The sequence below is a fragment of the Herpailurus yagouaroundi genome, unplaced genomic scaffold (assembly GCF_014898765.1).
Source record: "Herpailurus yagouaroundi ecotype Mexico unplaced genomic scaffold, PumYag 191, whole genome shotgun sequence".
NCBI classification, from domain to species: Eukaryota; Metazoa; Chordata; class Mammalia; order Carnivora; family Felidae; genus Herpailurus; species Herpailurus yagouaroundi.
The window spans coordinates 14,439,810-14,466,824 of NW_024412422.1; the positions used below are offsets into that span (position 1 = coordinate 14,439,810).

Genomic DNA, 27,015 nt, shown 5'->3' on the forward strand with positions numbered 1-27,015 from the left:
TCTTTCTTTCTTTCTTTCTTTCTTTCTTTCTTTCTTTCTTTCTTTCTTTAATATATGAAATTTATAGTCAAATTGGTTTCCATACAACACCCAGTGCTACGTAGTTTTTCAACATGTACCCAATCTTAGGACAAAAGTAAAGTTTCAAAGTAAAATTTATCTGATAAATTGTCGCAGGGGAACTGGAAACATTACTGTCTGGATTCTGAATTAGGAGGTTGAAATGTAATGTGACGTATTCCTTTTCCAATTCATGTAAAAATTATTAATTTCCCCCACACTTCCACACTTGAGCTAGAATCAGGATATAAAGAGTTGGGTCTGCAGTGCGATAGGACATGAGGTTGAGCAGGCAGCATGATTAGACATAATCTTGCGGCCAAATGGGCCCCCAGATAATGTCTCTGAAATGTCCTCATGGCTTTGGTTTTATCTGCTGGAAGAGGTAATGCATTTGAAGGGGTCAATGGGTAATGTCACTCTGTGTTATGAAAAGGATTGTTCAGTGTATTGAAAAATAAAGTCAGTGCGTTACCTTTATCCTAACTTGTAAATTTTAGTCATGATTATCTTTAAGATCAAGCGTGACTTCATTTTGTTATAATTAGCGTATTTTCCTATATTTGGGTTTTTGTTGGAGTAGTAGATACAGGCCCAGATAGGGTTTATGCATAACTCAGGGATTCCTTAATATGTAATATTTGGTCCTGGTGATTTGTAAAACAATGATCCAGCTTTCTTTCGAGTATCAAAAATGTGGCAATGCTTTGTCAGAGTGTTTCATGGCTGGACTTCTCTGTCGTTTGTACTTTTCAGAGAATGTGACTGTTATTCCCAACCAGGTGTATCAACCCCTGGGTCCTTGTCCTTGTAATTTGACCGCTGGGGCCTGTGACGTTCGCTGCTGCTGTGACCAGGTAAGCTCTTTTCGATTACGGGTACAAAGGTTACTATACCCAATAGCATGTAAAGGATACAGTTCCCCATACAGCTTTTTCATAGATGGGCTTTGAAAAGTAAGATTGTGTTTTGTGTTGTAGATTGTTTTTTTTTTTAACTTTTTTTTTTTTAAAGTTTATTCATTTATTTTGAGAGAGAGAGAGAAACAGACAGACAGAGCACAAGCAGGGTAGGGGCAGAGAGAGAATCCCAAGCAAGCTCTGTGCCATCAGCGTGGAGCCCAATGTGGGTCTTGAACCCACGAAATGTGAGATGGTGACCTGAGCTGAAATCAGGAGTCGGACGGTTAACTGGCTGAGTCACCCAGATGCCCCACAGATTGTTTTCAAATTGAGTATTTTCTTATCTAGCCCAGTCAGTCTTATTTATGGAAGAAAAAATGTATCTCTTTGGAGAAGGTCATGATTGAGATGATTATACTGAGGATGGTTTTACTACGTTATTGAGAAGTCTTCATGAAAAGATAAAAAGGAAGGAAAATACATTATTTCAGTGATCTTTTTTTTTGGGGGGGGGGGGCAAATGTGTAGAGGTGCACGACCCTCATGGCAATCCAATTTGAGAACATTTCCATCACCCCAACTGGAAACCTTGTGGCCCTCTGCGATCTCTCCCATTCCCTGGCCTCAGCTCATCCCCAGGCCCCTCTTCACCTGCTGTCAGGCTCTGTGGACTGGCCTGTTCTGGACACGGCACATAAGCAGATTCCTCTTGTATGTGGCCTTCTGTGTCTAGCTTCTTTCACCCAGCATCTTGTGTCCAAGGGTCACCCGCGTTGTGGCCGGTGTCTGTTTTTGTCCCTTTTTATGGCTGAGTCACATTTCGTCGCATGGACAGACCGTATGTTGCCAATCCATTCATCAGCCGATGGACGCTTGGATTGCTTTCGCTTTTTGGCTGTTACGAATGAAGCTTCCGTGAACATTTGTGTGCAAGTTTTGGTTTGGACGTGTGTTTCCATTTCTCTTGGATATATTACCTAGGGGTGGAGTTGCTCTGTCCTATAGGAACTGTGTGTTTAACCTTTTGAGGAACCGTTTTCCAAAGTGGCTGCATGGTTTTTACGTTTGCATCAGCAGTGTAGAAGGGTTGCAGTTTTTTCCATGTCCTCATCTACGTTTGTTACAGTCTTTTTGATGATAGCCATCCCAGTGGGTGTGAAGTGGTATTTCACTGTGATTTTGATTTGTATTTCCGTAGTGGCAAATGATGTTGAACATCTTTTGATGTGCTTGTTGGCCATTTTTATCTCTTTGAAAAAATGTCGCTTTAGATCCTTTGCCCATTTTTTAAAATTAACTAATTTATTTTTTAATTTACATCCAAATTAGTTAGCATATAGTACAACAATGATTTTGGGAGTAGATTCCTTAGCACCCCTTCCCCATTCAGCCCATCCCCCGTCCCACACCCCCTCCAACAACCCTCTGTTTGTTCTCTATATTTAAGAGTCTTTTACGTTTTGTCCCCCTCCCTGTTTTTATATTATTTTTGCTTCCCTTTCCTTATGTTCATCTGTTTTGTATCTTAAATTCCTTGTATGAGCGAAGTCATAGGATATTTGTCTTTCTCTGTCTGGCTAATTTCACTTAGCATAATACCCTCTAGTTCCATCCATGTTGTTGCAAATGGCAAGATTTCATTCTTTTTGTTCGCCGAGTAATACTCTGTTGTATATATTTACCACATCTTCTTTGTCCATTTATCTGTCAATGGACATTTGGGCTCTTTCCATACTTTGGCTACGATAGTGCTGCTATAAACATTGGGGTACATGTGCCCATTTGAAACAGCACACCTGTAGCCCTTGCATAGGTACCTAGTAGTGCCATTGCTGAGTCGTACGGCAAAGAGGTTTTTATCTGCTTTCTTCTCTAGGATTTTGATGGCTTCCTGTCTTACATTTGGTCTTTCATCCATTTGGAGTTTATTTTTGTGTTTGGTGTAAGAAAGTGGTCTAGGTTCATTTTTCTGCATGTCTCTGTCCAGTTTTCCCAGCATCACTTGCTGAAGAGGCTGTCTTTATTCCATTGGATATTCTTTCCTGCTTCGTCAAAGATTAGTTGGCCATTCGTTTGTGGGTCCATTTCTGGGTTCTCTATTCTGTTCCATTGATCTGAGTGTCTGTTCTTGTGCCAGTACCATGCTGTCTTGATGATGACAGCTTTGTAATTCATCTTGAGGTCTGGAATTGTGATGCCTTCAGCTTTGGTTTTCTTTTTCAACATTACTTTGGCCATTCGGGGCCTTTTCTGGTTCCATACAGATTTTAGGATTGTTTGTGCTAGCTCTTGTGAAGAATGCCAGTCTTATTTTCATAGGGATTGCATTGAATATGTAGATTGCTTTGGGTAGTATTGACATTTTAACAATATTTGCTCTTCCTATCCAGGAGCATGGAATATTTTTCCATTTTTTTGTGTGGGTTCTTCAATTTCTTTCGTAAGCTTCCTATATAGTTTTCAGTGTATAGATTTTTCACCTCTTTGGTGAGGTTTATTCCTAGGTATTTTATGGTTTTTGGTGCAATTGTAAATGGGGTCGATTCCTTGATGTCTCTTTCTGTCGCTTCATTATTGATGTATAGGAATGCAACCAATTTCTGTGCGTTGATTTTATATCCTGTGACTCTGCTGAATTCATGGATCAGTTCTAGCAGTATTTTGGTGGACTCTTGGGTTTTCCATATACAGTATATGTCATCTGCAAAGAGTGAAAGTTTGACCTCCTCCTGGCTGATTTGGATGCCTTTTATTCCTTTGTGTTGTCTGACTGCAGAGGCTAGGACTTCCAGTACTATGTTGAATAACAGTGGCGAGAGTGGACATCTCTCTTGTGTTCCTGACCTTAGGGGGAAAGCTCTCATTTCTTTTCCTCCTTTGCCCATTTTTCAATCAGGTTGTCTTTTTGTTGTTAAACTATAAGAATTCATTATACCTTCTGGATACTAGTCCCAAATCAGGTATATGATTTGCGACAAACATCTCCCATTGTGTAGGTGTCTGCTTTCTTGTTGGTGTCCTTTGAAGCCCAAAAGTTTTTTTAAATTTGTTGAAATTCGATTAATCAAGTTTTTCTTTTGTTGCTTGTGCTTTTAGTGTCACATCTAGAAAAAGTTGCCTGATCCAGGTCAAATACATATATATATATATATTTTTTAAGTTTATTTATTTATTTATTTTGAGAGAGAGGGAGAGAGGGAAAGGCAGAGAGAGAATCCCAAGCAGGCTCTGTGCTGTCAGTGCAGAGCCGAACGTGGGGCTCAAACTCACAAACCATGAGATTATGACCTGAGTCGATATCAAGAGTCAGATACTTCACCGACTGAGCCACCAAGGTGCCCCTCCTCAAATACACATTTTTAATCCTTATTTGAGATTTAAGAGGAATGAGAGTTGCAAAAGAGGCACATTTACTGTGGCCCCAGTCACTCCTGTTTTTGGATGAGTGCAATTGTATCGTGGTTGGTTTTACAAAACAGAAAAGGAAAGTTTAGGACCTTTATTTATATTGTAACTCTCATACCAACAATTGCACTTATAATAACAATTATATTTAATTTAAGAATAGAGCATATCATCTGTCAATATCAATAGAAACATATGGCGTTCTCTTCCTCTTTCTTCCAGACTGCAGTGCTGTGCCCTGTTTCTAACCTCTTTCGTGTTTGTCGTATATGGTATCGATATACACAGCACCAGCCCCTGGCAGTGTTTAGTATCTGGGTCAGTGATGTCTTTGGACAGCTGCAACTTATCACTTCAGACATGATCAATTTTTCAATTTGAATTGTTCTTGTTTAAAGGTTATTTTCCGGGGCGCCTGGGTGGCTCAGTCGGTTAAGCGTCTGACTTGGGCTCAGGTCATGATCTCATAGCCTGTGGGTTCGAACCCGGCGTCGGGCTCTGTGCTGACAGCTCAGAGCCTGGAGCCTGCTTCGGATTCTGGGTCTCCCTCTCTCTCTGCCCCTCCCCCACTCATGCTCTGTGTCTGTCTCTCAAAAATGAATAAACATTGAAAAAAAATTAAAAAAAAAGTTATTTTCCTACTGTCAGGGAACAAAGGATTCGGGACATTTTTAACTTTTAGTTCTCTGAGTCCTCTGTGAAATGGGGGAAGAAAATGGATGAAGAACCGAATGCAGGAATGAAGTCACTTCTTGGTGACATTAATTGGGTCGTGTTATAATACAGCGATGGCCTTAAGGTTTCTTAGGGAATACGGACTGTTTGCCCTAACTCGAGATGTCTTTAGGTTTCTCTGGGCTAGGGGTTTGGATGGTGATGACAATTCAAAAGGGAAGTTTACTCTGTTTTATTCCCCACTTGGAGTGTCTTCCATATTTTCTTCTCTTCATACTTTTGCTTGTTTGTTTGTTTTTGTTTTTTTGTGGGCACATCTATGTCCCCAGTAAGGATGGCGTTCCCTTGAAGGCCTGAAATTACTGACTTGGAGGCTCGTAGGGAGCTGAGGAGAGAAATTCTAGCAGGATTTTACTTTCTGTGAGCACATAGCACTGGCAGCCTGGATGGGGATTGTGTTGTTTCATCTTCCTCGGTGGTGTCCTCTTCCCCTGAGAGCTGGTGGCGGGCACCCCAGAAGCTTCTGTCTGCTCACTGCTCCTTCACGTTTCCTTCCAAGGAATGCTCGTCGGATCTCACAGGACTGTTCAGAGAGGCCTGTTTCACCGGCGTTTTTGGAGGCGATGTCAACCCTCTGTTTGACCAGCTGTGCTCCGCGCAGGGGGCGCCGGAGGCCCCTGGCTGGTTCCCGTTCCTGTGTGTGCAGTCGCCGCTGGCCAACTCACCCTTCCTGGGCTACTTCTACCACGGCTCCGTGTGCGTGTTGGGGCCTCCACGGGCCCCCCAGGTCCTCAACATGAGGTTCAGTCTTCCATGTCCGTTAGCGACTTTGTTTTGTGTTAAGCCTTTGAGAGAATTGGGCCTCACCCAAAGGAAATTGGTCAGTTACCAATGGTCAATAGTGATTATCTGGGTTTGGGAAACCGGTGGTGGGCTCACGGGGACCTCAGTTTCTTTCTGGTACCTTTCTGTCATGTTGAAATTTTACAACTTTATTATTATTATCATTGAAGTAAAATTCACGGAGCATAAAATTAACCACTAACCACTTTCCAGTGTACAGCTTTTTGGCTTTTAGTACAAATATTTTTGTAATTAAAAAAGTAAAAACAAGAAAATGCAAGAAGAATTGTTTTTAGCAGATACTGGCCAGAAGGAGTAGTGATAATCCTCATCGATTTACAGTTCCTCTAGGCCACAGGCTTCTGCCGAAGTGTATCTGCATACTGATCTGAGAGACTTCTCAGACTTCGGTTACAAACAAGGAGATCCAATCATGACTGTGGACAAGGCATATTTTACCATTCCGCAGGTAATAATTTCAATTTTAACATGCTAGGGCCTTTTACAAATTTTCCCCTCCTGTCGTTAATTTGACTTACACTGCTGTTAAAAATCTCATCCTAAGTTATTTCTCCTGTGGACTTTCCAGGTACTCAACTCTTTATGGCCTGTGGATTTTATTTTTAATAGTCTCTCTTAAATTAACCACTGTTGTTGCTAAATCTCAGAGTGAACTTACCAACCAAAACAAATTCTATAAATTTCCCCGGAAATAACTACCATTCTGCACTTCTGTTAGTTTCACAGCCAATGTCTTGTAAGCTATAAGTATATAATCTAATGTAATATTCCAGAGATTTTGAAAAATATCTCAAGGCTATATAGAGCTTTGTGTGAAATCTTTATTTTTTTATTTATTTAAAAAAATATTTTATTTAGTTTGGAGAGAGAGAGAGACAGTACGAGCAGGGGAGGGGCAGAGAGAGAGAGAGAGACACAGAATCTAAAGCAGGCTCCAGGCTCTGAGCTGTCAGCACAGAGCCCAATGCAGGACTCGAACCCACGAACTGTGAAATCATGACCTGAGCGGAAGTCGGATGCTCGACCGACTGAACCACCCAGGTGCCCCAAAATATTTTTTTTAAGTCCAAAATCACGAGGAAAAAAGCATTTGTGGAAAGAAAACATGGGAGTCCAAATCGTCTCTCTTCACTGTTTAAGGAATCCATTTTTTACAGTTTTAACAAAAGTATGGTTGTCATGAGGGAGAGAAAATGAAGTTGAACATAATCATGTTTCTGCAAAATCAATGGAGCAGAGCAGAGGAATTTTCTTTGTTTTCGTTAAATAATACTTATTGTGACAAAGCTTCCAGACTTTGTGTAGCAAATTAACTAGATCATTTTCTTAGTTGGTCATCTAGTGAGTGAACTAGTCATTATTGAAACTAAGCCACCGGTAGGAGCAGGCCGCAGAAAGAGCGCTTGCGTGAGATGTTGGTCTGTATTTTATGATTCGAAGAGAAGTCACAGCCCTGTTGGGATTCTCCCTCACCCTCAGGTGTCCCTGGCTGGGCAGTGCCTACAGAACGCACCGGTGGCTTTCCTTCAGAATTTCGATGTGCAGTGCGCCACTAGTTTGGAAGTATCCCAGGAACAAGATGGAATTATCAATGCGAAGATCAAGAATGGCGTGCTGGGAGGTACGTTGCGTTGGTTTGCAAAAAGAACACAGACCCAAGTGTCGACAGAAACCGGGATCTCGTGAGAGTATAAATCACTTCTACTGGATCAATTTAAAATATTTCAGCTGTCTGTCGAAGAACGTGTTTTCTTCAGAAAAAGTCCTGTTCCATAGGATAGCACATTGCATATTAGTTCTTCTTTAAAAATTGAGGGACGCCTGGGTGGCTCAGTCGGTTATGCGTCTGACTCTTGGTTTCGGCTCAGGTCACGATCTCGCAGTCTGTGATTTCAAGCTCCACATCGGGCTTTGTGCTGACAGCTCAGAGCCTGGAACCTGCCTCCAATTCTGTGTCTCCCTCTCTCTCTGCCCCTCTCCTGTGCTCACTCTGTTTCTCTCTCGCAAAAATAAATAAACACTAAAAAAATAAATAAATAAAAATTGAGGCAAAATTCACATAACATAAAATCAACCATTTTAAATGTTTATTTTTTTTATTTTATTTTTTTAAATTTTTTTTTTCAACGTTTATTTATTTTTGGGACAGAGAGAGACAGAGCATGAACGGGGGAGGGGCAGAGAGAGAGGGAGACACAGAATCGGAAACAGGCTCCAGGCTCTGAGCCGTCAGCCCAGAGCCCGACGCGGGGCTCGAACTCATGGACCGCGAGATCGTGACCTGGCTGAAGTCGGACGCTTAACCGACTGCGCCACCCAGGCGCCCCTAAATGTTTATTTTTATATATATTATGTTGAGAGAGAGAGAGGAAGAGAGAGAATCCCAGGCGGTCTCTGCACTGTGCAGAGCCTAACGTGGGGCTCGATCTCATGAACCGCTGTGAGATCATGACCCGAGCTGAAATCAAGAGTCAGATGCTTAACCAACTGAGCCACCCAGGTGCCCCTAAAGTCAACCATTTTGAAGTGTACAATTCAGTGGCATTTAGTACATACACAATGCTGTGCCACCATCACCTCTGTCTAGTTCTAAAACATTTCCTCCCCCTAAAGGACACCCCCCCCCCCCGTACCCACTAACAGCCTCTTCTTCCTCCCCGTGCCCTGACCCCTAGGGACCATTAATGACTCTCCTTTCCATCTCTATGGATTTGCTTGTTCTGGAATTCCCGTAACAAAGGAATCCTACACTACGTGGTCTTTTATGTCTGGCTTCTTTCACTTAGCATCACATTTTCAAGGGGTAGCCGCCGTGGCACGGACCAGAACCAGAACGTCACCCTTGTTTATGGCTGGTCAATATTCCATCGCATGGATATCTGTGCCACGTGTGTTATCCGTTGGTCCTTTGCTAGGCATTTGGGTTTCCAGCTTTTGGCGACCGCGGGAGTGCTGCTCTGAACACTCGCGTGCAGATGTCTGTGTGAGCACAGGCTTGCGTTTCTCCTGGACCTGTACCTACCAGTGGCATTGCTGAGTCACGTGGTGATTTAACTTTCTGAGGAAGCCCCAAACCGCTTGTTAAGCGAGCGCTCCGTGTTACATTCTGCCTGGTCGTGGACCGCCTCTTTGTTCCTATAGGAGAGTGGCTCTCAGGATTATTATCACTGACTTTGGATCCTCCTCCTCCGTTGTTATCAGATGCCAAGAACAGTGGGATTCCTATTTGGTGGCGTCTGGGGAGCGGGAGAGTTTTGTAGCAGGCACACGGGTCAGGCGCAGTTATCGTATTTGCTTGATTAGCTTTCACTTTCAATAAGTAAATGTGATCATGTTGGGCCATGTCGTCCTATGAAGTTAATTTCTGTATCTTTTCAGGCATCGTTACACCAAGAGTAATCTATGAGGAAGCAACCGACCCAGACAAGTTCATCACCAGGACAGGTAATTTAACGTCACGCTTTTACATCACTTCTACAGAAATATGTGTGTCATTTCTGGTAAGTAGTATAGAGTCTTAGAGTAAATATGTTTTTATTAAGAATTTAAGGAGGTTCACAGCAATTAGAACTTTGTCTGTTTCACATTCTGTTTGTTCCCTGTTCCATCTTGCTTTGCTGAGGAGCGATATCTGTGCCCTGGAGCCAGTTGCCTAGTCCCGAGCTATGGGGGCTCCAGTGTCCCTGCCGGTTTTCAGGCTCTGTGAACCTTTTCGAAAATATTTTCCAGGGAACCAACATTTATGTTTCTTGTTCTCTTTTCCTTTTTATTTTTAAGGTTATTTGTTTATTTATTTAGAGAGAGAAACAGAGTGAGCGCAAGTCGGGGAGGGGCAGAGAGAGAGGGAGAGAGAGTCCCCAGTAGGCTCTGTGCTCCTTGCTGAGCCTGACGTGGGACTCGATTTCATGCTTGGAAGATCATGACCTGAGCCGAAATCAAGAGTCAGATGCTTAACTGACTGAGCCACCCAGGTGCCCCTTCTTTCTTTTTTTTATTTTTTATTTTTTTAACATTTATTTATTTTTGAGACAGAGAGAGACAGAGCATGAGCTGAGGAGGGTAGAGAGAGAGAGGGAGACCCAGAATCCGAAGCAGGCTCCAGGCTCCGAGCTGTCAGCACAGAGCTCGACGCACGGCTCAAACTCAGGAGCTGTGAGATCATGACCTGAGCTGAAGTCGGACGCCCAACTGACTGAGCCACCCAGGCGCCCCAGGTGCCCCTTCTTTAAAAAAAAATTTTTTTAAAGACTTTTTTATTTTAAGTAATTTCCACATCCAAGATGGGGCTTGAACTCATAACCCTGAGCTCAAGAGTGACACGATCTACTGACTGAGGCAGCCGGGTGCCCCTCTTTCCTTTCTTTCTTTTTTTTCTCGCCTTAGCCTTTCTCTTACTCGTTTCTTTCTTCTTCTTCTTCTTCTTTTTTAAAAATATAATTTATTGGCAAGGTAGCAAACATACAGAGTATACAGTGTGCTCTTGGCTTCCGGAGTAGATTCCCGTGATTCATCGCTTACATATAAAACCCAATGCTCGTCGCAACAAATGCCCTCCTCAGTGCCCATCACCTGTTTTCCCCTCCCCATCCCCCGCCCTCCCTCCATCAACCCTTAGTTTGTGCTCTGTATTTGAGAGTCTCTTATGGTTTGTCTCCCTCTCAGTTTGTAACTGTTTTTTTTTTTTTTTCCCCTTCCCTTCCCCCATGGTCTTCTGTTAAGTTTCATCTTTTTTTCTTTTTGATAATTAAACTTTGCAGTTTTAATGCAGCCAAACAAATGATTCAGAGTTTGGCTAATGTCATCAGGATTTTTGTTAAGGATATTTGTATTTCTCTGCAGTATGTTGTAATTCTCAAATTTATTCATTCATCGAATCTTAGCAAATACCTACAATATAGTAGTGAACTAGACAGCAGGCCTCTGTTTCTAAGGAGCCAACCTTCTGTTAGCCTTTCATTTTTGACAAACATTCTACTGAGCACGTCTCTGTATCAAACTATGAGCCACATTCCGGGGGTACAGAAATGGAAGGGAAAGGATACATATTGTGATGCTGGGGGGGCGGGGTGGCCAGTGCTGACTCGGTGGGACCAGTAATAGACCTGAGCTCAAGGTCGTTAATTTATGACAGAATTTTTTTTTTTTTTTGCAGAAACACTTTTAAGTAATGGATCGGCCCCCAGAAATGTGAATGTGGAAGAACATTATATTTTCAGATGGAATAATAATACAATCAGTGAAATAAATGTCAAAATTATTAGGGTAGCAATTAATGCTCACCAGAAAGGTAAATCTGTTGAGAGCAGTGAATGTTTTCAGTTGAAAACTTTTTTTTTAAGATTCTCATAATTATTGGGGCGCCTGGGTGGCGCAGTCGGTTAAGCGTCCGACTTCAGCCAGGTCACGATCTCGCGGTCCGTGAGTTCGAGCCCCGCGTCAGGCTCTGGGCTGATGGCTCAGAGCCTGGAGCCTGTTTCCGATTCTGCGTCTCCCTCTCTCTCTGCCCCTCCCCCGTTCATGCTCTGTCTCTCTCTGTCCCAAAAATAAATTAACGTTGAAAAAAAAAATTAAAAAAAAAAAGATTCTCATAATTATTATGCGTAAAACTAAGTCAGACTTTTTTCTTATTTGTAATTGTGATTTAATAAAAAAGGCTTTTTTTTGCATGTCAAAATGTAATTATAAGATAAAGAAAATGACACTATGGGGGATAATTTCTTTCCCTAGTAAAATGGTACACACTATATTTTGTACTGTGTTTTATTTCTAGGGATCATGACACAGAGATTTACAGTAAAATTTTTAAGCTATAATAGTGGTGATGAAAAGGAATTTTCTGGAAATCCAGGTAAGATAGTGTATGTCAATCACTGATCCTACAAACATATTTTAATTGAATACTCCTGTACCACAGTGATGATTATAAGTAACTCTCTCCAATTGTAGTTTGTGATTCTAGCCTGTCTCTTTCTCTTTTGTGACACTGTATTCTTTTTCTGATAACAGCTTGGTTTTTTTTTTTTGTTGTTGTTGTTTGTATAATGCCTTTGAAGTGTTGGTAAAATTAGCTTTTTAAGAAATAAGAAGCTATAGATGGAGACGCGATGGAGTCCATGGAGAGACTTCACATGGGGACTGTGAAGTTCCAGGCATGTGCATTTTGTCATTATGTGCAAATATGGCATCACTTGTTTCGTTATATATTTGTTTGCTTCTTTAATTCGCTGTTGCCTCCTTAGCGCTTAAAAACAGTAAGGAGAGGGGCACCCAGATGGCTCAGTCGCTTAAGCGTCCGACGTTAACTCAGGTCATGATCTCACGGTTTGTGGGTTTGAGCCCCTCATCGGGCTCTGTGCTGACAGCTCAGAGCCTGGAACCTGCTTCGGATTCTGTGTCTCCCTCTCTCTCTGCCCCTCCCCTGCTCATGCTCTGTCTCTCTCTGCCTCTCTCAAAAATAAATAAACATAAAAAACTTAAAACAGTAAGGAGAACTTCAGGTCCAATGTATCAGCTCTTAGTCACGCCCACCTGCTAGGCACTTGCAATGTGGCCAGCAGCATAGGTGGACATGATAATATTTGGATATATTGAGTTGAGTAAAATACATTCTTCAAATTAATTTCATCCCCTTTTTCTCTCTTTTTTTTAATGGGGCTACTAGAAAAACATTTTTAATGTTTAAAAAATTCTAAAAATATGTCATATTTAAAAATCACATATGTGGCTTGCATTGCACTTTTATTGAACAGCACTGACTTGAACCATAGTAGGTGTTCAGTAAATATATGTTGGATGGATAAACTATCATTGTTTTTAAAAAATTTGTCCCTCCTTTTACTATTCTTAATCAGGCAGTAAGTAACCATGAAGGAACAACTTTTTTTACTTTTATTTATTGGTTATTTTTATGTATGTATGTATGTTTATTTTTGAGATCAGGGGTGGGGCAGAGAGAGGGGGACAGAGGATCTGAAGCAGACTCTGTGCTGACAGCAGAGAGCCTGACGTGGGGAATCGAACTCTTGAATTGTGAGATCATGACCTGAGCCAAAGTTGGACAGTTAAGCGACTCGCAGACTCCCCTATTTATTTTCAAAACTTTTTTACTTTTAAATAACTTTTTAGTTTGCATGATTTTCAATATTTGTACATATTGATTTAATAATAATGCATGATCTATTTTACATATATATTTTTAAAAATTTATTTATTTATTTTGAGGGAAAGAGAAAGCATGTGAGAGTGGAGGTGGAGGGCAGAGAAAGAGAGAGAATCCCAAGCAGGCTCTGTGCTGTCAGTGTGGAGCCTGATGTGCGGGTTGATCTCAGAAACTGTGAGATCATGACCTGAGCTGAAATCAGGAGTCCAAAGCTTAAACGACTGAGCCACCCAAGCATCCCTATGTGTATGTGTGTATATATGTATATATATATATATATTTTTTTTTTTTTCTTTTAAATGAGATTTTAGTGTACTTGTTAATGTGGAGTTTTGGATTTTATTGTCGGGTTTTGGGGCACCTTGGTGGCTTGGTCGGTTGAATGTCCGACTTCGGCTCAGGTTGTGATCTCGAAGTTTGTGGGTTCGAGCCCTACATCGGGCTTTGTGCTGACAGTGTGAGCCTGCTTTGAATTCTCTCTTCCTCTCTCTCTGCCCCTCCCCTGCTCATGCTCTCTCTCTCTCTCTCAGAAATAAACAAACATTAAAAATAAATATTGTTGGGTTTCCTAGCAGGCTGCTGGAATTTGAGGGTTTTCATTCCATGATTCAATTTCACATGATTTCTGAGAATCACCATCAGAACATGTGAAAAATGTTGAAGCTCTTGTCAAGAAAGAATAAACTGATTATGAGCCAAAACTGATCAGTCTGTGAAATAGCTTGTGTGTATACAGCACTTTCTGAGGCAAGAGGGGTTTTAGGAAGACTACACGACATGGGCCCTCTCCTCAAAGAATTCACTCTCTCACTTGGAAAGACAGCCCGGGGTCATGGAAACAACAGAGAACAATATAAGAAAATGAATAAAGGAGCACTGGGCTTACGCACAGGTACTCCGGAGCTTCAGGGAAGTAGAATGTTGACCATGCCCCTAAACTCTCCATCGTTAAGGAACCGTGTTAAGTATCTAGTAGGAGCAGGTTCTGATCTCAGTGTGGGAAGAGAAGCAGAGCGAGTCAGAGTTCTGCCTGCAGCGTGTTTCTGTTGTGGGCTGTGCGGAGGAGATTGTACCTTGGAAAGCAGCCAGTGCGGGCTGAGAGCAGGGCTAGCCCCGGGGAGGCCAATGGGGCAGAAGTGAGCATGGGGGGTAGTGCACGCGGGCAGGGTCGAACAGCGGCCCGAGGGGAGGCTGCTTGTTCCCGAGTGGTGAGAGGTGACGTTGGAAGCACAAACACCACGCGTGAACCCCAGTTGCATCCCGGTTTGTAGAAACAGCCCTGAAACGTGTTTTGGGGGACATCGGGGGAAATAGCAGTATGAACTGGATAGGATTTGATTCTAAGGAATTATTAATTGTCTCAGGAGAAATATTGGTATCATGGTTCTGTAGAAGAATATCCTTTATTTCAGGAGATGTATGTCAGAGCTTTTCGAGGTGAAGTGTCAAGTACGCAGCTTATTTTCAAAAGGCCTTTTGCAAAAATTAAATATGTATGCGTAAGCTTGTGTAATATAGACACGACACATACAGCTCAATATTGAGGGTCGTTGATTTTGGGTGGCGGCTACATCGGCGTCCGTGGTGTTCCTTCTGACTTTTGCGTACATATGGACGTTTTCCTAATGACAAGGTGGGAGCCGTAAGGTGGGTTAATAGGACATGAGTGGAAATAGGACCTGGACCAGACCAGGGGGTGGAACTGATTTACCGGAGACCCTTCTGTCGAAAGATTACCTTGGTGTCAGTCCCCTTTCAAAGCACCTGTGACAAAAGTGGTCCTGATCACTCACGAGTATTCATTACCTGGCCTGCTTGGCAGTGGATTCCTCAGTGCGAGGGGCCGGGGCTGACTCCTGCCTGCTTGTTACTTTCCAGGGTTTATTTAAAAAGTCGCACAAATATCTTTGTGAAAAAAACCCAGACAAAATGGGAGCGCCTGGCTGGCTCAGTCGGTTAAGCGTCTGATTCTTGATTTGGGCTCCAGTCATGAACTCATGGGTTCGTGGGTTTGAGCCCCACATTGGGCTCTGTGCTTACAGCATGGACCCTGCTTGGGATTCTCTCTCTCCCTGTCTCTCTGTTCCTCTCCCACTTGTGCTGTCCTCTCTCTGTCTCAAAATGAATAAAAACAAACTTAAAAAAAAAAGTAAAAACAAAACAGAGGAAAGGAACGAAGATGGTATCTCTTTTCAAGTGTATTTTTTTTTTTTTAATTAAAAGAAAAAAAATTTTTTTTTTGAGAGAGAGAGAGGCAGAGCAGGGGGGGGGGGGCGGGGGGATGGTGGTGGAGGGGCGAGAGAGAGGGAGACACAGAATCCGAAGCAGGCTCCAGGCTCCGAGCTGTCAGCACAGAGCCCGATGCGGGGCTCGAACTAATGAACCGTGGGATCGTGACCTGAGCCGAAGTCGGACACGTAACCGACTGAGCCACCCAGGCACTGCTCAACTATATTCTGACATAGCTTTTTCCCTGTGTTTCTTTGTGTTGTGTATTCCTCTTTCATACTGTTTGACAAGGTCACGCTTGCTGTATCAGATTAACTTTAGCTACTTATTATTGTGTTTGTCTAGGTTACCAACTTGGCAAGCCTGTTCGAGCTCTAAATGCCAACAGGGTGAATAACGTGACGACTCTGCACCTTTGGCAATCGGGTAATCTGGTTTGGTAATACGATTAGCCCTTCGGTAAGCTAGAACTGGAAATATTGCCATATTCTGCATCTAATCACGTAATCACCTCAAACTCCTGTTGGTTTATTTAGCGGGGGTAGGGGTGGGGGTAGGGATGGGGGAGATCATGCTTCTCCGTTTTCTCAAAATTGAACACTGTTTGCACCTGAAGAGCTAGTCATTTGTAAGAGAGACTTAAATACGGGGTTGGCTGGAGAGTCCCTTGTCATGGTTGCCTGGAGACACAACTATAGATTTGTTCTGAACCATGGGAAACCTGTGCCTTGGTGGCACTTACCTGCTTCTGCCAGAAGGCGTTAACTCACATGTTTAGAATAAACCACTGATCCCAGTCAAGGTACAGAAAGGCTCCTTTGTTCAGCTTTGAAAGGAGTAGAGTGACAATGACCTCGGTTCTCAAAAACTGGAAACTTTATTTCTACATACTGTTTTCCAAGAAAAACTTTGAAGTAACTCTTTACTTTGGTTTAGCAAAAATAGTAAGAGGACAATCTTCTTATTTTCTAGCTGGAAGGGGTTTGTGTACATCAGCAACTTTCAAACCCATTTTATTTGGAGAAAATGCACTATCTGGATGTCTTTTAGAAGTTGGGACCAGTGAAAACTGTACTCAGCTCAGGTGAGTGTATCATTGGCCAATTTTCCTGCGTTTTGAGTGGTTTGCTTACAACGAATTCACCGCATGAACAGTAAAGACAACATGACTGTGAAAAATTACAGTATGAATAAAAAGCTTTTGGAAAATTGGTAGTGGACAGTGAATAAGCACAGTTTATTCACAATTGGTTCAAATATTGATAGAGGGGGAAGTCGAGTTCTTCCCTGGGACCGAAGCCCTTTCATCCATATTTATGCAGTTGCTCTGCTCAAGTCTGTTCATCATTGGAACCCAATACTCCTAGAAGTACGAAAAGGGCAGGAGGCAAATATAATTGGGGTGGTTAACATTCAAAGAATACTTGTTACGTGGTGTATAAAGAACCTTGCACTTGTCTGGGTGGCATTTGGGAAGTGTGTTAATGGATATGCAAATGCATTCTTTTTTTTTTTTTATTGAGGTGAATATAATACAATTAATATAAAAAAATTTTTTCTTAACGTTTATTTATTTTTGAGACAGAGACAGAGCATGAACGGGGCAGGGGCAGAGAGAGAGGGAGACACAGACTCAGAAGCAGGCTCCAGGCTCCGAGCCATCAGCCCAGAGCCCGACACGGGGCTCGAACTCACGGACCGCGAGATCGTGACCTGAGCTGAAGTCGGACGCTTAACCGACTGAGCCACCCAGGCGCCCCCAATTAATATTTTATAGTAAATAATTCAGTGACATTTGATGCATTTATGATGTTGTGTAATCACCACCCCTATTTAGTTCCCGGACGTTTTCATCTCTGCAAAAGGAAGTCCGTGCCCACTAACCGTCGTTCCCCCTCCCCCTTCCTCCAGCCACTGGCAACCACCAATCTCTAGGGAGTTACCTCTTCTGGACGTTTCATATCAATGGAATTGTACGATAGGTGACTTTTTGTGTCGGGCTTCTTTCACTCAGCTTAGTATTTTTGAGGCTCATTCATGTTGTAGCAGGTGTCGGTGCTGGGCTCCCTTCTGTGGCTGAGTCATACTCCATTGCACGGCTGCACTACATTTGTTTATCTGTTCATCTGTGAATGGACATTTGAGTTCTTTCTACCTTCTGGCTGTTGTGAATAGTGCTGCTATGAACGTTCACATACCCATTTTTGTTTGACTCCCTGGTTTCAGTTATTTTGGGCATGTAGCCAGGAGTGGAATTGCTGGGTCACAGTAATTCTATGCTTAAATTTTTTGAGGAACCACTGCATTATTTTCAGTGGCTGTGCCATTTTATATTTCTACCAGCAATGTAAGAGGGTTCCAATTTGTCCACATCCTCCCAACACTTACTATTTTCTGTTTTTTAAATAATTTTTTTAATGTTTATTTTTGAGAGAGAAAGAGAGAGAGAGAGAGAGAGAGAGGAGAGAACGAGCGTGCGCGCATGAGTGTGGGAGGGGCAGATAGAGAGGGAGATGCAGAATCCGAAGCAGGCTCCAGGCTCCTAGCTGTCAGTGTAGAGCCCAACGCGGGGCTCAAACTCAAAAACTTCGAGTTCATGACCTGAGCTGAAGTTGGATGCTTAACCTACGAGCCACCCAGGTGCTCCCCGATTTTCTGTTTTTTTGATAGGTGTCATCTCAGTAGGTGTGAAGAAATATCTCATTGTCGGTTTAACGTTTTTTTTTAATGTTTATTTATTTTTGAGAGAGAGAGAGAGAGTACTAGCGCATGTGCAGGGGAGGGGCAGAGAGAGAGGGAGACAGAGGGTCTGAAATGGGCTCTGCATTGACAGCACAGAGCCCGATAGAGGCCTCAAACTCACGAACAATGAGATCATGACCTGAACCAAAGTCTGATGCTTAACTGACTGAGCCAGCCAGGTGCCCCTCATTGTGGTTTTTATTGCATGTATCCTTATACCCATTTTGTCTGTAACATATCCCAAGTAGTGTAGTTCTTTGGGAACTACATGGGAAAAGATGGGGGAGGCCCTAGACAGGAAGTAGACTACAGGTATCACTTACCAGCAGAGGCTCTTGATTGTGGGATAGAAGGCTCTCTCCTGCAGTTTATAAGGTTTTTACCTGTCAATGACATTGTCAGAAAGGAAGGATGCTAAGTTCCAATTCTTTTTTTTAAAGAAGCGGTTTTATTTTATTTTATTTCATTTTATTTTATTTTATTTCATTTCATTTTATTTTGTTTTATTTTATGTATGTATGTATGTATTTATTTTTTTTTAAATTTTTTATAAATTTTTTTTAACGTTTTATTTATTTTTGAGACAGAGAGAGACAGAGCATGAACGGGGGAGGGGCAGAGAGAGAGGGAGACACAGAATCGGAAGCAGGCTCCAGGCTCTGGGCCATCAGCCCAGAGCCCGACGCGGGGCTCGAACTCACGGACTGCGAGATTGTGACCTGAGCCGAAGTCGGACGCTCAACCGACTGAGCCACCCAGGCGCCCCGATTTTTTGAGAGAGAGAGGGCACAAGTGAGCAAGGGACAGAGAGAGAGAGGGAGAGAGAGAGAAGCGGGGCTCACCTGTGATGGGGCTCATGTTCACCCAAAATGGGGCTCGAGCTCACCTGAAGCAAGACTCGAACTCATGCACCTGAGACCATAACCTGAGCCAAAGTCAGTTGCTTAACCGACAGCCACCCAGGCGTCCTCTAATTCTTCATCTTCACTTAATCTTGTGGCTCAAAAATCTAGCTAGATACTTAAAAGGTTCTTTTTGCTATCGGATCACTATGGCCCATAAATTTATCCTGGTAACTTGATATGTGATCTACCCACCTCCCAACTTTTGTGACCACCCAATGGAGTCTATAAACTACATGATACCAACATAAGTTACTAACATTTGAAGTCCAAAGTGAAAGATTGCTTCTGTATGTCCTCCTCCCCAAGTGGCTTAGGTCTACCAAAGAGAACAAAGACACGAGGTGCCCGGGTGGCTCAGTCAGTTAAGTGTCTGGCTTTGGCTCGGGTCATGAGCTCGCAGTTCATGAGTTCGAGCCCAGAGTCCGGCTCTGTGCTGACAGCTCGGGGCCTGGAGCCTACTTCAGATTCTGTGTCTCCCTCTCTCTCTGTCTCTTTCCTGCTTGCTCTCGTCTCTCTCAGAAATAAACATTAAAAAAAGAGAGAGAGAGAGAGAACAAAGACACCCAGCCAGCTTTTAATGCCAGTTCCTCGGGCAGCTTTTGATTTAGGCACCCGGCAAGCACAACCCAGATACTCCCTGGAAAGGACTTCAGGATGAGACCCACTGGTCATGTGCCGAGAAATGTCTTACTCTTTTGCAGGGAGAATGCTGTTGAACTACTTGATTCATTAATACAAGCAACTCATGTTGCAATGAGAGGCAACTCCAACTACAACGATCCTAGCGATGGCTGGGTCGAAATAATACGTAAGTCAAAGCTGCATAGATGTGCAGCATGTAACTTGTTGCTATGACTACATAGTGCTAGCCCTGCGTGTGTGGGAGCCCCACAAGGCAGCTCTTCCTTTGCTGTGGCTCAAATGATGTTTGTTTTTAGAGGTTAATTCTCCAGCCAGCAGGCTCTTCACATCTTTTACCTCTTATTAACAATGCCCCCTCCTTTTTTTTAAAGTTTATGTATTTATTTTGAGAGAGAGAGAGAGAGAGAGAGAGAGAGAGTGCGAGCGAGCATGTGTGCTGGTGGGGGAGGGGCAGAGAGAGAGGAAGAGAGAGAATCCCAAGCAGGCTTTGTGTTCAATGCAGAGCTTGACATGGGGCTCGAACCCACAAACTGTGAGATCATGACTTGAACTGAAATCAAGAGTCAGATGCCCAACGAACTGAGCCACCCAGGCGCCCCACCATTTTTGTTTAAGAGAAAATCCACATGAAGTTCAAACTGCCCAGTTGTTTTATGAGCTAAGTCTTTGTAAAAGGAAGTCTAAATGAGTGCTGAAGCTTTTCAGTGCATTTCAGTTTGCATTGCTGTTTTTGACCGCCAGGGATGTAGGCAGATGAGAACGGACTTTTTAATTTATCAAAGCAATGTTGTTAACCTAAAAGAAAATAAGGTGATGGAGAACGTGATGCTGAGTGAAAGAAGCCAGACACAAACGAACACGAACTGTCTGATGCCACGTGTATGAAATGCCCAGAATGGGCAGATCTGTAGAGACAGAAAACACACTGGTGGTCGCCAGGGGCGGGGGCGGTTGGGGGAAAACGAGGAGTGACTGCTAATGGGCACAAGGTTTCTTTTGGGGGCATTACAAATGGAATTTGGCGATGGCTGTACAACTCTGTGCGTGTACTGAAAACCACTGAATTGTACACTTTAAAATGGGCGAGTTGCGTGGCATATGAATTGTGTCCCAACAGAGCTGTTAGAAAAGAAAGAAGTTAACGTGCAGCAGGTCAGAAGAGCAGGGACCACCCAGGCCGGGTAGGAAGACTCGGGCCGGGGCGTCTGCAGCGAAGGGCTAGCAGGGGATCGATCGGCCAAGGAGGTGAGGTGCGTGGCATGGGCAGCAGCGGTGAGCCACGCTAGCTTGCCACGGCACACCCGAGTTCAGCTGTGAATCCAATACGTGTGTCTGGCCACTGAGCTCCAGCTCGCTCTGCTTGTCAGTGCAGAAGCTCGAGGCCACGGTTTGTGGTGGCAGAACTGGAACCAAAAGCCGGGGTTCCAGCCTCTTTGCTGTCTCCGCAGCCGGCAAGTCAGGCGGCAAGTCTTTCTGACGTCGTGGGGGGGGTCTTAGGTGTGTAAATATGCTGAACAGAAAGAAAGCTTCTTCTGTTGCTCTCATTAACGGGTTGCCTTTTGGGGCCAGAGAGAGCTAACCGGCTCTGCAGTACCCGCTTTCCTAAGTCCCCTCCTGTCGCTGCGGGTGCGGCTGCGCCCCTCCCCTCTGCCTGGCCGGTGTAAGCAGCTCTCTGCGTCCTGCACGCCTTACCTTACCACCTTCAGTTGCTTCGGCTCAGCGGGCTGGAATTCGCACAAAGAACCATCCAGACACTTGCCTGTGCTCTTCTCACCCGTTGTGATTCGGTCTGGATCATTATGATCCCTGACCCCCTCCCCTCTGTGGGCGTTGAGGGATCACGTCATGTCTGTGGGCTCGACGTGCCCATATCACTCTCTGACTTTGGGAGGGGTCCTGGGGGCCATGGGGCCATGCCCCATGCTCCAGCCACTAGACCCCGGGTTGGATCCTCATTTGGAAACAGAATCTTGTCAACTCCTGGGCTTTGCCACCTAGGCGGGCTGGATGGGCTGTGGACTGCCCGGGGGATGGAGGGAGGGGGTCAGGAAAGCACCTGAGAAGCAGAACGTGTGGCAGGTTTCAAGACCGAGAACCCAAGGTGGTTAGGTAAGAAAGCGGAGGTGATGGCATTTTGTTGCCTTCAAGGTGGAAGCAGTTAGCTTCTCTGTCACATGTAAGCCCAAATCAACCCTGGTCCTGGTTGATAAGCAGAAGAGAAGTGACGTTGAATGCGCGCATTGAGGAGGAGGAAATTGGATGTCATAAAAACACGGTGTCACCACCCGCCACCCCTCCTGTAATCCACCTCGCCGCTTTTCCCCTGAGGGCTGGTTTTCAAGATGAATGAAAGTTAATTTCCTCTTTAGTTCTATTCTCTTCCATGTGTGTTACTCTATGGCAACACATTAGGAAATTGCTTCCGAACTACTTAATCCCTACTAACTAAAGTTGTTAGCTGCATTTCAAATGTCGTACACAGCTTTTACGAGAGCAGTGACAGCATGCCCTTTGTCTTGTGGCATTTTACTGCAATTGTGTGGTATTTCTGCTAAAACTCTGGGGGAGCTTGGAGCTTGGGAACTGAATCAGGATTTATGGCTTTATTATGTGGGTCAAGGATTTTATTATTAAGTTGAGTTTTTTCACTAAAAAATTATTTATTTGAGAGAGAGAGAGACAGACAGACAGAGAAAGAGGGAAAGAGAGAATCTCAAGCAAGCTCTGCACTGTCGGCACAGGGCCCGACGTTGGGGCTCAACCTCACAAACTGTGTGAGATCGTGACCTTGAGCCGAAATCAAGAGTCAGACACCTAACCAACTGAGCCACCCAGGTGCCCCCATGGGTCCGGGACTTTAAGGTTCCAGTGATTGACTTTATAAGGAAAAGTTTTGAACTCAATGGATAACAGTTATTAGAGGTGAAAGATGCAGTAATGTGATTGCTATCTAATAACGTTTCCTGTTTTCTCCCCCTGCATCATGACATTGTAGGAAAACTGTTACTAAATTATTCTTTCCAAAATGCACTGCTTGACATCTCTGTAGGCGCAGATGCCCCCGACACAGACACAGGGGCAGACCCATTGGTTAGTGTGAATGGCATCTGCACGGATATTCCTGCCCGGCTCAACGTCCGCATCCTCAGCTCAGATGCTGGTGCAGTGGAAGGGATTACTCAGCAGGAGATACTTGGCATAGAGACAAGGTTTGATTGCATCTTGGATAAGTGTCGTTTGGAGAGAGTCAGTAAAGTTGAGAACGCTCCGAAGAATAGAGAAATGCCAATTTACAGTCTGATCGTGTATTTACAAATTGCAAATATTAGCCACGGGAGTATATGTATAAATGGAATATGTATCCACTGTGTGTGTAATGGTAACTTGTTCTCACAAGTATTTGTGAAGCTGTGTGTGAGGGATTCTGCGGGGTCTCTTGGGGGGACAGAGATGAGCAAGGGGTGCTTTGTGCTGAGCACGGTTGAAATCCGTGAAAGTAATAATCCACTGGGGTACATGATGGGGAGGGCGTCTCCCAAAGGGGAGTTGGGTGCGGGTGCTGGAACAAGAGCAAAGGGGGGATGCTGGATAGGCAGCCACGGCAGACGTTAACCACCAGACACACCCAGTAGTGCTCTGCTAAGAATGACGCGGTGCGTGTGCACGTGACACGTGACACGTATAAAGGCGCCTTCGTACTGCGCCTTGCACTTGGAAAATCCTCCCAAATGGTTAGCTGTTGTTCTTATTCTCATATTGTTTATTACTGTAGCTGGGTGATCGGCCTATGAGGTGCTCCTCTCTCTCTGTGCTATTAGGAATTTTACATCATCCAAAGAGGGGGACAAATTACTAGAATTTGAACGTTTTTAAAGACAATCCCAATTTATATTGTTGCTGTCAGTTACCTGATGCTCTTAACAGATTAGAAACGATTGGTGGATGTGTTACCTGCAAATCTTTTCCTCCCAGGCTCTCCCTAGTGAACTGGCAGTTCCAGTGTGGGCTTACTTGTGAAGATAAGGCCGACCTTTTCCCTGTCAGTGCGTCCGTCCAGTTTATTAAGATACCTGCACAGTTACCCCGTCCACCAACAAGGTAAACCGGTTGGCAACCTAAGTTGATGTTATTAGGAAGCAGAAAAATATATACTGGAAAATAAGTTTATTTCTTTCATCAGGTTTTGATGCGTCTCATCAAAAGCGTGCTTTGTTGTACCTACTGTAATCTTCTAAAATGTTTTGTAGATTCCAGATCAATTTTACAGAGTATGACTGTAACAGAAATGAAGTGTGTTGGCCACAACTTCTATATCCTGTGACCCGGTATTATCAAGGTAGGGTAAAGCAGATTTCTGGAATGGTTATCATTATGTAATGTGGGGGAGGGGAAGAGAGAGAGGGAGAGAGAGAGAGAATCCTGAGCCGGCTCTACGCTGTCGGTGCGCAGAGCCCGATTCGGGGCTTGACCTCACGAACTGTGAGATCATGACCTGAGCTGAAATCAAGGGTCAGACGCTTAACCAACTGGGCCACCCAGGTGCCCCCATAATATTAAAAAAAAATGTGTCACAGAAAACTTAAAACACATAGAAAAAAGTTAAAAAAAAAATTACCAGTAAGGTTACCACTCAGAAATTATCACTATTATTGTTTTGGTTTACTTCTACCTAAATAATTAACCAAAAAAGTTAAAAAGTAAGAATTTTGCTTCATTTCATTCATTTTTTTGCAGGGGAGCCTTATTCTCAGTGCATGGCCAAGGGCTTACTATTGGTATCGTTTTTCATGTTAGCTGTGTTCCTCAGTAGCCCCTGGGCCAAAACATGCCAAGTGTGAAATTTCAGCTACCATCTGACTTCTTGCAGACCACAGACTTCAGTGATTTGTTGTACTTCTGTGTACCTCTCTGTAAAATTATAATAAATGCGGTGCTTTATTTTCATAGCAAATTTTTCTTAAGTGCACTGCAAATTGAATCCACACATGTAACTATCCAGATGTGCAGAGCAATGCAGGAGAGGCGTGCATTCTCACCGCCGGACCAGGCTGAGCAAAATGCCTGAGAGGGCCAGCTGGGTAAATAAATATTAGAAGGTTTAGTGTATCACAGGTTTCTAAAGTCAGAGGAATTTTGGTCCAAATAGATTAGTCTTACCTTAGAAAGTTAGTATTTTCTCTAAATTTTTATTTCTGTTGAATTGATTAATTTCCTCTATTCTAAAGAAAGAATTAAAAATCCATAAAGCCTTAAAATGTATATATTATAAAATCTATTATTTTGTGTAAAGACACAAAATAAATTGATGAGGGAGGGGCTGAGGGAAGGAAAGTAATATCGAGAGGAGAGTAAAACAAAATCAGGAGTAAAGGTAAACCTGTGAAAATACACACCAAAGACCTTGCACATAGCTAAGGTAGACCCCTTATTTAGTCTTTAGTTTACAAAAAACCAAGTATGATTAGCTACAGGAATCATAGGTGCATGGATTTAAAATAAGCTGGTTTTCAATGAAGGACAGTTTTTCCTAGTTGAGCCTTGACAGAAATTCCTCCTGTGGCTCCTTCCAGGGGACAAATGGCATGATGCAGGGGTCACTGGGGGAAATGGATGTCTTCAACCACAGCCCTATCGTGGCCACACAGCAAATCTCAGGAGTTTTCTTTGTGGGCCAGATAAATGTAGTCATGTTTCACATGGACTTTGTATACTGTCCGTAAACCTAATTTTGAAAAGTGATGGTCTTCCCTTTCACACGCTGACCGAATTCCTCGTGCCTCCTGACTTCCCAGACACGTCGAATGTGTTGTTGCATTTTCCAATATAAACCTGTGAATCTAGTTCTATTTTTTTACTAATTCATATTAAACATGTAACTAATGACATAAAAAATTTCTCCCCCAACACCACTCACTATTTATATTTCATTGAGAAATACTGGATTCCCTTCTGCTGCTCTTTGAAGTGATTACATCCTATAGAAGGTGTAAAAAAAATTGTCTTTTGTCAAATAAAAGGAAATGCCCACTGATCAATTAATTGTAGTGATTCAGAAAGTCTTTCTCCAGCAGTTAGTGAATTAGCTCTGGAAAATTAATGACAAATTTCCAAATGACAGATACTCGAGCCTGACTTTGTGGGCTTTGTCACGGTGACTTTTGTAGTTAAGAGGGGAAAAGCACACTTTGGCAGAAAAATGGCATCTGAGGGACCTACTATGTGTTTTTAACTTTTACGTTTATACATTCACGTATGCAGTTGAGAAATACTTACTGAGTGGCTACTACATGCTGGACGCTGGAGATACCAAGGCAATGTCCCTTGTCTGGTGGAGCTCACATTCTAGTGGGGGAAAACTGGCAGTAAATACAGACAAGACAATTGCAGACAGTGGTAGGTGTGATGAAGAAAATAAAACAGGATGGGGTGGAGTGGGGTGGGAGATTACCTTAACTAGGCGTCGGGGACAGCCTCACAAGCTGGAACATTTGAGCTTAGACCCGGAGGAGCCAGCTTTGAGAGGGTGTAGGAGAGGGATGTTCTAGGAAGAGGGAGGAATCAGCAAGTTCGAGCGCACCTACCTGGGATGATAGCGGAAGGCAGGGGCGGCGGAGCAAAGGGAGACCAGGGCTAGGCGATGGAGATGAGCGCTTGAGGGAATAGAGCGGTCAGATCCTGTGGGATCCTGCCGGCCATGCTAAGAAATTTGGATTTTATTTGGAAAGCAGTGGCAAAAGCCAGAGAATTTAAACCGGGCCGCACCAGATTTTCGTCCTGTGTCAGAGATCACTGTAGCTGCCGTGGGGAGGATCCGCAGAGCCGGTGCGGGGGTGGGGAGGCGACAGTGCCGGCGTCCGACCCCGCTTTCTGATCTGCACGGGGGGCGGGACCCGAGAGAACGGCCCCGCGGCAGGAGCCAGCCGCGAACCCACGATGCGGCGTAGTTCCGCTGGTTTGAAATGTCCCGAGGGGGCAGATCTGAGATTAGGCTTTCGCGATTGCCGGGAGCTGGGGAGGGAAGGAGTGGGAACTGACTGCGCGGAGCAGGTGGAATCCTTTTCGGGTTGATGGAAATGTTTTAAAAGTGGATCGTGATGACGGCTGCAAAACCACTCTGTAACCTTACTAAAAATCACAGAATTGGATACTTCAAATGGGTGAGCTTTACGGCACAAACTCAACGAAACTCATTTTCCAAAGCTCTAAAGAGCTGAGCGAAGGGCCGTTTTCTGCCGGGAGCCTCCGCAGGCGTCCGTCGGCCGCAGGATTTGTGCGGGTTGGCCCAGCCGCGGTCGCCGGCGGCCGTAACTCCGGGCGTCCATTGGTCGGCCGGCGGGGGGCGGGCGCACGCGGGGGGGCGGAACCGGAACCGGCTGTGGCCGGGGGGCGGGGCCTCGCGCGCGCTGTGGCGGCGGCGGCTGGAGCGGGGCCG

At 44.0% G+C, this 27,015-nt stretch overlaps 2 protein-coding genes across 11 annotated transcripts in view; both read left to right on the forward strand.

Moving 5' to 3' along the window:
- Positions 1–24,534, forward strand: part of TCTN2 (tectonic family member 2) — a 29,121-nt gene extending 4,587 nt beyond the window's left edge. For 5 of the 10 annotated variants that reach the window (XM_040444049.1, XM_040444050.1, XM_040444052.1 and 2 more), the window contains 14 exons: positions 817–917; positions 5,602–5,843; positions 6,228–6,354; positions 7,386–7,527; positions 9,285–9,350; positions 11,059–11,193; positions 11,677–11,754; positions 15,640–15,720; positions 16,267–16,378; positions 19,643–19,749; positions 22,633–22,792; positions 23,556–23,681; positions 23,831–23,919; positions 24,318–24,534. In XM_040444049.1, coding sequence (XP_040299983.1) covers positions 817–917; positions 5,602–5,843; positions 6,228–6,354; positions 7,386–7,527; positions 9,285–9,350; positions 11,059–11,193; positions 11,677–11,754; positions 15,640–15,720; positions 16,267–16,378; positions 19,643–19,749; positions 22,633–22,792; positions 23,556–23,681; positions 23,831–23,919; positions 24,318–24,421 — 1,670 coding nt within the window. In that variant the 3' untranslated portion in view covers positions 24,422–24,534. Of the gene's footprint in view, positions 1–816; positions 918–5,601; positions 5,844–6,227; positions 6,355–7,385; positions 7,528–9,284; positions 9,351–11,058; positions 11,194–11,676; positions 11,755–15,639; positions 15,721–16,266; positions 16,379–19,642; positions 19,750–22,632; positions 22,793–23,555; positions 23,682–23,830; positions 23,920–24,317 lie in introns of those variants that run through there. The other 5 variants (XM_040444051.1, XM_040444053.1, XM_040444055.1 and 2 more) reach the window with 3 other exon arrangements.
- A 2,118-nt stretch (positions 24,535–26,652) lies between these two features.
- Positions 26,653–27,015, forward strand: part of ATP6V0A2 (ATPase H+ transporting V0 subunit a2) — a 45,169-nt gene continuing 44,806 nt past the window's right edge. Inside the window, exon 1 of the mRNA XM_040444046.1 lies at positions 26,653–26,740. Coding sequence (XP_040299980.1) covers positions 26,678–26,740 — 63 coding nt within the window. The 5' untranslated portion in view covers positions 26,653–26,677. The remainder of the gene's footprint in view (positions 26,741–27,015) is intronic.